Raw genomic sequence first — 15,384 nt, forward strand, 5'->3', positions numbered from 1 at the left:
CACGGTGGAGACATCTGACTTGAAGGGTTAGTGGCGAATAATTCAATTATTAGGAGTGGTAACATAACTCACAACTGGCTTCAAGGAACGAACGGGACATGTGGATATTACGTGTCCCCCATCTCCACAATACAAACACAGTCTTTGTGTCAGCTCTGTGTCGCTCTGCTGAAAGACATTCATCATTGTTGAGTTAAAAAAGTGAACCAAAGGTTTTAGATTATGAAAACTATTTATGAACCATTTTTTATACAAAATATATACATGCTGAACTCAAAAAATGCTAGAAAATCAAAGCCATAAATCTAAACAAGTTGTGTTCCAAATTTGAGATTGATATCTAAAAAAAATTAGCTTTTAGTGAGATATTTTTTAGGCGCAGTACCAAACTTTTTCCATTAGATGCCAGCAAAGCTCCACTGGTAGAATTAAAAACTGCCGTTTTAATGAGTTTCACTAGTGAACATTTTTTTGTCCTTAAGGTCCTGACTATTTTGTGTAGGCCTACCTAGTGTAAAATAGTTTTATTAAAGGAAATTAGGGTGAAATGATCAAGCTTACTGGTCCATCTTGCTGCCAGATAGTTTGCACCCACTGTAAAGCTCTCTCAGTAAAGAAAGAGATTTTAGAGCGTTTGGTGGGGAAACAATGCGGTTGCATCTCGAGGGCTAGTGAGCATTGGAGAAGAAAGGTTTTTGTCGACATTGCTATATGTACATTTGCAAGAAAAAGTATGTGAACCACTTGCAGAATCTGTGAAAATGTTAATAATTTTAATAAAATAAGAGAGATCATACAAAATGCATGTTATTTTTTATTTAGTACTGTCCTGAGTAAGATATTTTACATAAAAGATGTTTGCATTTAGTTCACAAGACAAAACAAATAGCTGAATTTATTAAAATAACCCCATTCATAAGTATGTGAACCATTGATTCTCAATACTGTGTGTGGTTACCTGATGATCCACGACTGTTTTTTTGTTGTATGATGGTTGTTCATGAGTCTCTTGTTTGTTCTGAGCAGTTAAACTGAGCTCTGTTCTTCAGAAAAATCCTCCAGCTCCTGCAGATTCATCAGTTTTCAAGCATTTTTTGCATATTTGAACCCTTTCCAGCAGTGACTGAATGATTTTGAGATCTGTGTTTTCATACTGAGGACAACTGAGAGACTCAAACTCAACTATTAAAAAAGGTTCAAATATTCTCTGATGCTCCAGAAGGAAACATGATGCATTAAGAGCCGGGGGGTGAAAACTTTTGAATTCAAATATCGAGGTAAATTGTACTTAATTTTTCTTCTGGGAAACATGCATGTATCTTCTGTTGCTTCTGAAAAGGCAGTACTAAATGAAAAACAATGATATTTAAACAAAATAAGAAAAATTGTGACATCTTCACCCTGTTCAAAAGTTTTCACCCCTCGGCTCTTACTGCATCGTGTTTCCTTCTGGAGCATCAGTGAATGTCTGAACCCTTTTTTATAGTATATAGTTTATAGTTATAGTGTTTGAGTCCCTCAGTTGTCCTCAGTGTGAAAAGACGGATCTCAAAATCATTCAGTCACTACTGGAAAGGGTTCAAATATGCAAAAATGCTTGAAAACTGATGAATCTGCAGGAGCTGGAGGATTTTTCTGAAGAACAGAGCTCAGTTTAACTGCTCAGAACAAACAAGAGACTCATGAACAACCATCACAAAACACAAAAACAGTCATGGATCATCAGGTAACCACACACAGTATTGAGAATCAATGGTTCACATACTTATGAATGGGCTTATTTTAATAAATTCAGCTATTTTTATGTCTTATGGATTATATGTAAACATCTTTTATGTAAAATATCTTACTCAGGACAGTACTAAATAAAAAATAACATGCATTTTGTATGATCTCTCTTATTTTGTTAAAATTATTCACATTTTCACAGATTCTGTGAAAGAAGTGGTTCACATACTTTTTCTTGCAACTGTATAGCCATGGCCCATGCATATACTGCAGTATATTGAAAAATATGAGCACTATAGTTTCCCATATATGGAAATGTATTATGTAAAATAATATTGCATTATATAATATTGCCCTATATTTTTGTTTCATAAGGGGTTACAAAGACCTTTTTCTATACTTCCATCAACAGAGAACTACTTGAAAATTGTACTGCATGTTGTGATGAACCCTATAATTTCCCATGTTTCTCAGAAATGATCTGATGGGTCATACTGATGAATATGGTCATTGAGCTGTGGGGTTGCCAAATCTGACAAAACAAAACCAAAATTCAGAATAGGCCACTCCTATATTTAAAATGTGTATTTTAATGATTTTCAACTTGAAAAGTTGTTCTCTGTATAGTATCAATCATAAACACAGCCTGAGCTTACAGTGTTCCTTCCTGACAAAAATCTTCATTACTTTGTCACTAGCACAGTTAATGGGAGGCTATAATGTAAAATGTCAGTTTAAGCATTTCAGCCAAATATAATTTATGCAATATGTCAAACTTTTAACCTTCAGGAAAAAAACATCAACCTAGCCCAATAGTAGACCTGGCAACCATATTGAGCTGCGGTGATGTCTGGCATGTGGAAGTTGAAGTGTCGCACAACACAGGACCCTTTTAATATCATGTGATTGCTGTCTTGATATGCATTATCATGCTTTTTCATGCAGAGAGTCACATTGAGACGCAAAAATCCTGAATTTCTTCTCCTGGGTAAGTGAATGTGTTGATTATTTGATTACTTATTTTCTATCATAATTTTATATTTACTCCCTGTAATACCTGTTTGTAAAATGTGTCCTTGTCCTCTATAATATCTTAGTCTGTGGTTTTTTATTAAATTACTTACTTAAATAGATGGAAAACATGGTCATTGTGTCATTATAATGGGATGTTTACATATATGTCTGGTGTTATTATAGATTCATATAGAGTCACATTTTTATAATGCATTTATTATTACTTTTCAAATGTTAGTAATGTAACACTGGATGTGTAGATTTCATGTCTAGACAGATTGAGGATAAATTAGGAAAATCCATTATCATATTATTACATGTTTAAAATATTATTACTCATTTTTAATAAAATTATTGTCTGAAAATAATGTAAATCTTTTTTTTAATTAGTCTGTGACACCCCTCAGTTGTGGTCATTTCTACAACAAACACTGCAACAAATAGGTTTATAAAATAAATAAGGTTTTTCTAATTTTACTGTATTTGTTTACTAATGAGACTATAAAAATACTATAGTAATTTATAGTAAATACTATAGTGTTTTTGAACCATACTATAGTAAAGTACTTTGTTGTGGTAATTCTATAGTTGCTGTGATAATATAACTATAGTAATATAAACAAATTACTTTACCCAATACTGTACTAACTATAGGGTATATTATACTACAATACACTACAGTTTACTGTAGTAAAAACTAAAGTATTCTACAGTATTTATTACAGTTTATCAGTTCACTATACAGTATGCTGTAGCATTCATTAAAGGATTAGTTCACTTTCAAATTAAAATTTTCTGATAATTTACTCACCCCCATGTCATCCGAGATGTTCATGTCTTTCTTTCTTCAGTCGAAAAGAAATTAAGGTTTTTGATGAAAACATTCCAGGATTTTTCTCCTTTTAGTGGACTTCAATGGAGCTTACAGCGATCAGCGATCCCAGACAAGAAATAAGGGTCTTATCTAGAGAAACCATCGCTCATTTTCTAAAAAAAAAAAAAAATTCAACATTTTATACGTTTTAACCATAAACGCTCATCTTGAACTAGTTCTCTTCTTCTCTATTTGAATTCCAGCAGTGTAGACACTGCTAAGTGTATTTCTGCCCTCAACAAGTCAAAGTTTGAACTAAATTGTCATATACAATATGCTAGTGCATGTATATAACAATTAGTTCAAACTTTAACCTGAGGAGGGCAGTAATACACTTAGCAGTTGTTTCTTTTTTAAAACGAGTGATGGTTTCTCTAGATAAGACCCTTATTTCTTGTCTGGGATCGTGTAGAAAGCTTTGAAGCTGCACTGAAACTGTACTGTTGACCTTCAACCGTTTGGGGTCCATTGAAGTCCACTATAAGGAGAATAATCCTGGAATGTTTTCATCAAAAACAATAATTTCTTTTCGACTGAAGAAACATGGGGGTGAGTAAATTATCAGGAAATTTTAATTTGAAAGTGAACTAATCCTTTAACAAAGTGTTGTAAATACTATAATATATACAGTATACTACACTTTACTGTGGTTCAAAAACACTATGGTATTTACTATAAATTACTATAGTATTTTTTCACCTGCAGTGTCATTAAATGTGAGATATTTTTATGAATTATTAATAAATAAAATTACATTTAAAAAAGTATTGTATGTACTTAGGATAAATAAAAACACTACCTATGGAATTCCTTATCAAAACAAGTCAGCCATTTTATTGCAAAAATATTAAAAATGCCATTTTCTAACTAAACACAATACAGAGACATGTTTAATAACATTTTACAGAATTATTCTGTTGTATGTTGTTTAAGGACAAATTACAAATAGTGTGAAAACTGTGTTTTAAAGCTAATAAATGCTGTACATTCTCTGGTCTCGCCGCAGTACACTAAGTAGGTGGCACTAGTGACATTTGCGAAGCTCCATACAAGCGAAGGAAGAAGAAGATATCATGAAGCAACAGATTTCCACCAATCGAGGTAAAGCACTGCTTTGCCCTCCGCCAATCACTGTGCTTCATCTCTGTGTACTTTATCCTGGTAGGTCAGATTTCGCTGTTTGACGAGTTGACCGGAAATCAGTTCACTAGTTCACACAGACCTGTCTTCTTTGCTCACTATTATTGCACACTTCCAAACGTGGCTGTATTTCAGGAAACATGGAGCAAGTGGGGAACAAGTATTTGTGCCAGGAGTATTTCAGGTGTTGTTTGTTATAGTTTAATATTCATTTTAGTAAAACATGGTGTTAGAAGCTCCCAGGTGAAGTAATTTACAGTAAACACTATAGTGTTTTTGAACTATACTTGAATTAATTTGTTGTGGTAATTCTATAGTTGCTGTGGTAACATTACAACTATAGTAATATAAACAAATTACTTTACCCAATACTGTACTAACTATAGGGTATATTATACTACAATACACTACAGTTTACTGTAGTAAAAACTAAAGTATTATTACAGTATTTATTACAGTTGATCAGTTCACTAATATTACAGTATGCTGTAACATTCCTTAACAAAGTGTTGTAAATACTATAATATATACATTAAACTACAGTCCACTATAGTATGGTTCAAAAACACTATAGTATTTGCTATAAATTACTATAGTTTTTTTTCACCTGGGCTTGTACACAACCTTTCAAAAATGCACTATAACCATAATGCCTAACTTACCATAGTTACTACAGGTAACTTATGTTTAATGCAATACACTTATAATAAATTATATTATAATAACTATGATATGTTAGGATCCCATATAATAAAATAGCTCTCAAATTATCTGTCAGTTTGTTGCTTTTTATTACTTTGGATGATGACAGTTTTGAGTAAAATGAGAGTAGTAATGATAATATTTTGACAGAAACTATAATTAATTTTCTTCTCCACAATACATACTGTCTCAGAGGAGCTGTACAGTAAATTAGCATGACAGATTTTTAAAAAGGGACGGTAGCATTTAGGATTGACTTTAACACAATCATTTTAATCCTGAGAAAATAATAAGCAACATTTGGTTGACATTTGTTTCGATTTTCTCCACAGCTTTGCGCTCTTCGATGAACATGCAGTTTGAGGATGGTATATTCATCAAAGATTACATCAGGATGATGGCGTATATGGTTGTGTTGTGTTTCACACTGGCGATTTCATTATCGTTCTGGGTCCTGTCTATAACTGCCAGCACTTACTACGGTGAGAGCTCACTTTCTCATGATATGGACTTACATTTAGTCGTATATGAATAATAAGGGCTGTGTGTGAAACCAGCCTCATTGCCCAGTCTGTCAGTGTGTGTGTATGAAGGGGCTTCCTAAGGAAACTGGTTTCAGACATCTTAGTTAGCCTCACAACCAATAATCTAAAATGACTTCAACTTAATAGATAATTTAACTTTATAGATAGCCAAGAATACATTTTGAGATTACAATTCTTATTTCTTACTAGAAATTGTGACAAATTGATAAAAACGGACAGCTTTAAGCTTTTGCAGCAATTATGCAGCTTTCAGACTTTTCTAAGGGAAGATGTTGTTAAAATGTAAGGATTACAGTGTGCGTTTCTATACTAACCCTAACTTTCCTGGAAATATACTAGGGAATATAAAAAGTGTTGTTTCCAGGCCTAGAAATTTTGAAAGGTAATGTTAAAGTCAGAGGATTCTGACTTTCATATGCAATTCAATGTATATAAAATGCTGTTTTGCAGGTACTCTGCAGCCAGTATCACCATGGCGTTGGCTGTTTTCAGTGCTGGTCCCTCTTTACATTACATTTCGAGCCTTTAAACGTAGGAGTCTTGATCATGGTGGTGCCATAGGAGGTGAGAAATATATTTTAAAGCACAAATGGCCTTGTGGGTTCATTTTAAGAACACATTTTATTGTTTCACACCCAAAGCAGCGCTTTCTTACAAACAAACAAACATTTCTACTAGTTTTTTTTTTAATACAAACCCTAAAATAGACATACTTGGAATTTCACATATGTACAAAATGAGCACACACACAAAAAAAAACCTAAACAATCTAAACTATCCTTTTGAAACACACACTAAGATATAACATGAATTAAACCCTTAACTAAACCTAGGCAAAAATGTCTTAAAACCTATCACAGCAAAATCCCCAAAGTTAAATTAACTCTGCTCAGATTACATATGGTCCCTCTCTATATAGTGTTAAAGTAACACTGAAGCAGAGTTAAAGTTAATGAGATAATTAGTGATTAAGTGATTTAAGTTATGATTGAGCATTAGTGATGAACACCTGCTGTTAACAAGCATTATCACTGAAGAGAAATACAAGATATACAGCCTAAGATGAACTCAACTGAAGATAAAATACATTAAATCTCTCAAGATCTGATTAAACAACTCCACAAACATAATATTATCTCATTAATTTGAACTCTGCTTCAGTTTTTTCACTTTTGTGGCCAGCAGTTTAGACATTAATGGCTGTGTTTTGAGTTATTTTGAGGGGACAGCAAATTTATACTGTTATACAAGCTGTACACTCACTACTTTACATTGTAGCAAAGTGTCATTTCTTCAGTGTTGTCACATGAAAAGATATAATAAAATATTTACAAAAATGTGAGGGGTGTACTCACTTTGGTGAGATACTGTAGTTCTCATTTGTTGATTCATTTGGTGTATTTATTTTTTTATTTGTTTTCAGTTATCTACTTCATATTATCTCCTTCATGGTTCAGTGAATGTTTGTTACTGTCAGTACTGGTAGCTGTTTGTAAGAAAAAGCACAATAAAGTATTGATCCAAATAATAATAATGATAATTGTGAAATTCTGCAAAAGTCCTTGATTTTTCACTCAACCTCAACAAAAATTCTCTGAAATCCCTAGGTCAATAATTATCAGAAAAATGTTAAAGTTTAGTATTTGTATGGCTATAACTTGGTCATTTAAAAAATAGGGCTGTGGTTGAGTGTACCAAAAAGTGTATTCTATAATTTATAAACATAAACCTCAGAACTTCACGAAACTATGTATGAAGACATGACGTATGATTCTAAAAATGATGCAAACTTTTATGGAGATCTGGGCGGTGCCTTTTTTATTATCTCTGATTAAGGTGCTTACAGGCTTGCTAAAGAAAACTTAATAAAAACTATAATAAAAATCTAATTTTAAAAAAACTTTTAAAGCACTTTAACACTGTTTTTCAATTGCAGCTATTTTTTATGACAAATGGTGAATATGTATGTCTTTTGCAAGTTGGGAAAAAACATTAAAAAAAACTTGTGAAAGTTAATCATTTAGGACGGAAATGTTTCGCTATCGCGTAGGATGTATTAAAGTCGGATGGTACTGGGTTATATGGCAAATGGTATTGTACTGTTCATGATGTGACTAGATTAATAAATTGCAAAATTTAAAAAAATGTCCTTCTCTTTGCAGCAATGCTGGTTGGCTTTGCTCTTACTATGGCCAACATGAGCTTTTTTGCAGCTTTGTTAACCTTTTTCATCACATCCACCAAACTAACCAAATGGAAGGGGGACATCAAAAAACAAATCGACTCTGATTATAAAGAAGGTAAGTGGCTACTGAACAATTCAGATGTTCCTGAATGGATTACAAAAGGTTAAAAACTGCTCTGCTCTGATTGGCCCTCATAATTCTCTTCACCATTTCTGAATTCAGAAGAGACAGACAGCTCTGGTGGTATCATGACATTACATGTTAGTTGTGTTCTGAAAATCTAATTTGGTCCGAGCCATATGGCTCTCATTTTCAAATTCAAAAATCCAAAACGTTCTTAAAAATCATTTTAAAAATGAGTAAGCTTTTTAATTCTTGTTTGCTTGTATACACATCTTTCCAGTGCTGTCTAACCCAACTGATTTTCAACCCCTCTTCTCTGATGTCTGCAGGTGGCCAAAGGAACTGGTTGCAAGTTTTCTGTAATGGTGGAGTTCCTACAGAATTGGCCCTGCTCTATATGATTGAATCTGGTCCTGGAGAAATACCTGTGGATTTTGGGAAGCAATATTCTGCTTCATGGATGTGCTTATCCCTATTAGGAGCCCTGGCTTGCAGCACAGGGGACACCTGGGCTTCTGAGGTTGGCCCTGTGCTTAGTAAGAGCAAGCCCAGGCTCATCACCTCCTGGAGATATGTCCCAGCAGGTATACAGAGCACAACATTGAAATTGTGGAAATTAACAAAATATTACAATGTTCACAGTTTAATTAACAGAATATGTGGCATCATTTCATGTTTAAATACAACACAAACTGATGGTCCAGACACTGTTAATGACCACAGACAAGAATTATGGTCCAGGGCTTGAAATAAACTTTTTTATTCACCAGTCAAATTGGCTACAAAATGAAGTTACCTGCCTTTCAGAACTTCTACTAGCCAAAACAAAAATATCAGAAATAAACCAGTTAAGATGTATATATATATATATATATATATTATAAAATCTTATTCTGAATTATTGAATTACTTTGTTTTATGATTGCCAATCATTGTTTGTCGATATCATAAAAGTGAAAGAGTAGTGCCACAAACGGAATGTTTCGTTATAATCTCCAAATATCCAGTAGTGGCCAAAAGTGTTGTCTGGCCTATAGGAAAATTGACATCTTTGCCTATATATATATATATATATATATATATATATATATATATATATATATATATATATTTATTTTTTATTTTTTTAAATCTAAAGATTTTGTAAGTATTTTGCTTAGTTGCGCTTGGAGTTTTATTTGTGATAACGTTATGAAACATGTCATATCGTGCAGACATAATTGTTTTGCCAGGATGTCATACAAAGAAATTATGAACACATGCAAAAATAAGAGAAATATCAATAACTGATCATGTTATGTTAAATGTTTTTTCGTGTGAGCTTTTTGTTTTTCTATGGGTTTTTTTTTTCGCATAGTAAAATTAAACATGTAGCTGTAGTTTGCCTTTGTTGCAAAATCATTTTGTCAGGTAAATAACCTTGTTTTTTCTTTAAATTTTTTATATTTAAAAAATATAAAATATATGTTTGATTGATTAATCAAACTTGTAGGGTCTTAAAAAATAAATATTCCCTCTGGACATTACTTTTGGCCGCTACTGTACACTACCTGTCAAAAGTTTGTAATAATACTTTTTTTTCCCCTATGTTTTTGAAAAAAAATAGCTTGTGCTCATCAATTTATTTGGAATTGTAATAATATTTCTCAAAATTACTGTTTTTACTATATTTCTTATCAAATAAATGCAACCTTGGTGAACAAAAGACACTTTCAAAGACAGAAAAAACATTAACAAATCGTAATTATTCCGAACTTTTGCCGATAGCGTTGCTCCAATATGAATGTTTAATGGTAAACATGTTAAAGATTAGTAGACAGGCTGTCAATTCATCAGCTGTGATCTGTGGTTTCCTCACAGAAGTCAGTGTACTGAACTCAGCTCTTTGAATCCACTTTTCCATTGACAGCCATTAAAAACCAACCCGTGACTCTCACTCCCAAGTCGCATATCAATGCTAGTGATAATCATGCCCCAAAATATCACAATGACAATATTTTACTCCACCAATATAATTTTACGATTATATAATTATCATGGCCTTTACCCCTTTGCGTCAGAATACACAGCAAAATCCCCAGAGTTAAATCAACTCTGCTCAGAGAACATATGGTCCCTCTCTACATAGAATTGAAATAACACTGAAGCAGAGTTAAAGTTAATGACATAATATGCTGTTTGTGGAGTTTGATGTCTTTTATCTTCAGTTGAGTTCACCTTAGGCTGTGGCTGGAAGTCAGTTGTAGTTCTTGTGTTTCTCTTCAGTGATTCTGCTTGTTAACAGCAGGTGTTCATCAATAATGCTCAATCATCACTTAATTAATCACTTAATCTCATTACCTTCAACTCTGCTTCAGTGTTACTTTAACACTATATAGAGAGGGACCATATGTACTCTGAGCAGAGTGGATTTTGCTGTGTATTGACAGCAAATGTTTCTGATTTAAAGCAACGGGTTTACTGGCAGTGTTGCAATAAAGATGCCAGAGGGCACTTTTGATAGTGACACGCAAATGTGGAGCATTTATTGAATGGCTATGGAGAGAGAATGGGTTGAAATAAAAAAGAAGTCTCTTTGTTTTGCTAATGTTGGAGGCTCTGATAGCGATGGCATGGAAATTGACAGAACATAACCATAGCCCCCAAATTGGCTACTGTGACCCGTTTTTGGCGAGTGTTCATTTTAAACACTGATTATGGACTCTTTGAATTGATAAATTTCAGCAAAATGCCTTTGTCTTCACTGGTTTATAGGTACCAATGGTGGAGTCACTGCTGTCGGATTGGTGGCCAGTGTTTTGGGTGGAGGCGCAGTTGGTTTAGCGTACTTCTTCATGCAACTCCTGCTGGTAAAAGATTTGCATTTGGCAGTTCCTCAGTGGCCTATCATCTTATATGCAACAGTAGCTGGCCTGTTTGGATCTTTGCTGGACTCATTCCTCGGTGCAACTATGCAGTATTCAGGTAATCTGGCTGATTAATATTATAAAATCAAATTAAGGTAAATAAATGCAAACATTATAAGGTAATTAAAATTAAATTAATACATATTTTACTCAAAGGTATCATATCATATTTTTCCCTTGGCGGCCACTCACAATGCTATTCCAGGTTTCCTGTACCAGAGTGGTAATTTACTTTTTATACAATAGTAGCATCTATCCTCCTCTTACTCGTACTGGGCATGCCAAGTTACTGAGCACTGAATTGGCATCATGTGTTAGTAGGCTCATGGGTGTGATGAACTGGGTAAAAATAAGATTTTATATATTATTGATTCTTAAAATCCCAAGATAAATCTTTTAATCTATGTCTGTGGCTGACTAAAATTGTTGCTTCATTAAAGCTGTTTGTAGCACATTATTTGTAACAAACCTCCCATCCTGCAGATGTCACTACAGATGCACTCTCAAATCATCTTACCATAAGAAAAAGCCTAGAATCCTAGTAGGGGAGGAAGGGACAGATTTTATGTTAATAGTGCAAAATAAAATATGAACAAATGTGATTTTGTTTATTTAAAGTGCCCCTATTATGTTATTTTAAAGATTACTTTTTTGCTTTGGAGGACTCTTACAATAGGTTTACATGCATTCAAGGTCAAATGATACCTAAATCTTCTCATAATATACATTGCAACATCACCTGTTTTCTCACAGTGTCTGTAAAGGCCCCGGTATACTTCAGACAAAGTTCTTTTTCGTTCTTCGTTTAGAGGTAAAACGAAGTTCGAAATGCGTAACCAGCGATATACTGTAAACGAACATCTGACGCCACCCACACTGCTGAGATCGACGGTTAGATGAATATGTAAATATGTGCCATGCACTTTCTTCTCTGAAACAAAATAAACACAACAAAAGTGAGAAAACAGTAAGCATTTATTATAGAAAGCATCAGAAAAGCGTCTGATCATAACAACATGGTATGTTAGCACGAGCTCTGCAAATTAGCACGTCTTCATATCACTTTATTCATAAGATTGCTTAAAATCAAGCAGCCTTACAGTATCAAACATGAAAAACAGTGTCAGTGCCTCATTTTTTTACAAGCACAACTTCATTTTGTACTATAAAGCGGCTATCCAGTGTGTTCATGTGTTCACCCACGGAGTTCTTACCTCAACGAACTCAAACACACGAAACGAGTTAAAGACGCGTGCGTCGCGAGTGAAGGCGGAGCCTCAGCGCACACCTCCTGTTACGTTATCGTCACGGACCAATGGTAGTACGAAGGTGTTTTGCAGCTGGAGCGAACTTTTCCTGCTTTTTTCCGCTTTGGCAAGCCGTTTCGAACTTCCAAAAAGAACATAAAACGAACATCGTTTTGGCCTGATTTTGTTCGAAATGACGTCACATCAGTTCATTCTTCGATTTCGTTTGAAGTATACCGGGGCCTTAACGGTTTGATCAAGTATCCAGTCTCGCTAAACCCCTTCTTTCCGAGAGCTTGCTCTGCTTTGATTGGTCGAATGGCCCAGTCTGTTGTGATTGATCTACCACTTACAATCCATCGGAAACTAAATGTTTCCATATCCTCAGCACTTGTATACACAGTGATAAGGACTTTGTAACTATGTAATAACTATATAATAACTATGTAATAACTATTACTAGTAATTATGGTGTTGGTTTTACTGTATCAGTTTGAGTCCTCATCCTTTTGGAAGTGTTTCCAATGCTTCCATGTTGACAACACGAACCAAACTCTTCCAGACCTCAGCCACAACTATGTTTGAGGCTAAAAGTAGATGTTGTTCTCAGGCATCCAATAAAGACCATAGGCTGACATGCAAATTTGTTACAAACCTACATAGTTTCAGCAGGACTTGACGAAACATTTCAGGCAGTTCAAAATCTATTCTTTCTATTGGGAGACAAGAAGTCCATTTATCATGCGCTTTGATCTAAGAAAGTTTTCAGACATTTTACATTCACAAACAGCTATATTACACACTACATGAAAGGTAATCTTCAAAAAAAAAGCACAATCTGGGCACTTTAATAATAAAAATGAAGAAGTCGATTATAGCATGTTCCTAACTCCAAATCTGGAGAAATGCTTGTCCACCTGTTGTTGCATGATCTTAGCTTTGAAGAAAAATATTTAGAAATATGAAAATCAGTGAAGCAGTTTTGTTTTAAAATATATAATGTTTGTGGCGGAAAAGGTCAATGTGACATATCCAATATGCAATGCTCTTTTATTATTTGTGATTGACCTATATGCTTACTTCTTTGAGTATTTCTTTTTATATTATTCTTGATGATTGACCATTTTTCCCTCTCCATCAAGGATACGATGAATCCATCGGGAAAGTCGTGAGTTACGAGTCGCCAAGTGTTAAACGAATATGTGGGAAACCCATCCTGGATAACAATGGAGTGAATCTGTTCTCTTCTGTCCTTATAGCACTGTTCCTGCCTGGGTTTGCTTGGATATTCTGGCCTAGGCTCTGAATCATGTGATTTTATTGTGCGCATGACAGTTTATGCTAAAAACAATACCATTATTATACATTGACTTTTTAAGAATTTAATCAAGCACAATGTGAACTCAATGTCTTTCTTTCTACTAATTATATTGAGATTTTGAATGGACTTTAAAGGTGAAGTGTGTGTGTGTGTTTTTTTTTTTTTTTTTTTTTTTTTGGATGTTAAATACTTGAACATATGAGGAGAAATATGGAAATGAAATCCCTTGCTTATATCCCAGCCTTAATATAAGCCATCAAATAGGTAAATGCATTTAACCCTTACAACATAGTACAAAATACTGTAAAATCATAGTTTCCAGCCCACTACTGTTCAGATCACTTCATTACATGCACACTATGCAATTTTTGTAGTCCATTTCTCAGATTACTAAAACATGCTTTTCTGTACTTTTACACAGAATGTAATATGTCTGTCTATGCCACTTATGTCGCCTGTACTGCTGTGGGTTCTGTTGTTCTGTGTATGTCACAGATAAACTCATTTAAGTATGTCATTGTAATGTAATTGTACTTTATGTAATAAAGTACCCTTACATACAAAGCATGCCAGGTTCTAAAGCCATTCGACTGTCCATTTCTGTATATTGTCTTGAATTCAAAATGACATTTATGAATAAAATGTCTCAAAGCATTATCTTCTATGTTTTATTAAGTATTTACAGTGCTCAGCGTAAATGAGTACACCCCCTTTGAAAAGTAACATTTTAAACAATATCTCAATGACACAAAAACAATTTCCAAAATGTTGACAAGACTAAGTTTAATATAACATATGAAACAACATGAAAGTAAAGTTAATAATATAACATTGATTACACATTTTTCAGTTTTACTCAAATTAGGGTGATGCAAAAATGAGTACACCCCACAACAAACTTTGTATGGCCTCCATGATTTTTAATGACAGCACCAAGTCTTCTAGGCATGGAATGAACAAGTTGGCGACATTTTGCCACATTTTCCATTCTTCAATAATGACCTCTTTTAGAGACTGGATGGAGAGTGATGCTCAACTTGTCTCTTCAGAATTCCCCATTAGTTGTTAAATTGGGTTCAGATCAGGAGCCACTGAATCACTTTCACCCTGTTCTTCTTCAGAAATCCAACAGTGGCCTTAGATGTGTGTTTAGGATCATTATCATGTTGGAAAAGTGCACAACAACCAAGGGTACAGAGTGATGGTAGCATCTTCTCTTTCAGTATAGAGCCGTACATCTGTGAATTCATGATGCCATCAATGAAATGCAGCTCCCTGACACCAGCAGCACTCATGCAGCCCCACATAATGACGCTGCCACCTCCATGTTTCACTGTAGGCACCATGCATTTTTCTTTGTATTCCTCACCTTTGTGACGCCATACAGTTTTGAAGCCATGAGTTCCAAAAACATTTATCTTGGTCTCATCACTCCAGAGTATAGAGTCCCAGTAGTCTTCATCTTTGTCAGCATGGGCCCTGGCAAACTCTAGGCTGGCTTTTTTGTGCCTGGGCTTTAGGAGAGGCGTCTTTCATGGACGGCACCCATGCATGCCATTCCTCTGCAGTGTACGCCGTAATGTGTAACGGGAAATAGT

At 34.3% G+C, this 15,384-nt stretch overlaps 1 protein-coding gene across 2 annotated transcripts; it reads left to right on the forward strand.

Annotated features, from left to right (window-relative positions):
- Nucleotides 1-4,646: 4,646 nt before the first annotated feature.
- tmem19 (transmembrane protein 19) lies at nt 4,647-14,440 on the forward strand. Of its 2 annotated transcripts, none has more exons than XM_048154998.1 (7): nt 4,647-4,717; nt 5,791-5,940; nt 6,454-6,567; nt 8,166-8,303; nt 8,642-8,896; nt 11,067-11,276; nt 13,608-14,440. In XM_048154998.1, exons 1-7 carry the CDS (start codon nt 4,690-4,692, stop codon nt 13,769-13,771), a joined length of 1,059 nt encoding a protein of 352 aa, XP_048010955.1. In that variant the 5' UTR covers nt 4,647-4,689; the 3' UTR covers nt 13,772-14,440. The 2 variants fall into 2 exon arrangements, with proteins under 2 accessions (XP_048010955.1, XP_048010956.1); XM_048154999.1 differs by lacking the exon at nt 4,647-4,717 and adding an exon at nt 4,785-4,940.
- Nucleotides 14,441-15,384: the final 944 nt, after the last annotated feature.

Source organism: Megalobrama amblycephala, linkage group LG14, assembly GCF_018812025.1.
Source record: "Megalobrama amblycephala isolate DHTTF-2021 linkage group LG14, ASM1881202v1, whole genome shotgun sequence".
In the NCBI taxonomy this organism is placed as follows: Eukaryota; Metazoa; Chordata; class Actinopteri; order Cypriniformes; family Xenocyprididae; genus Megalobrama; species Megalobrama amblycephala.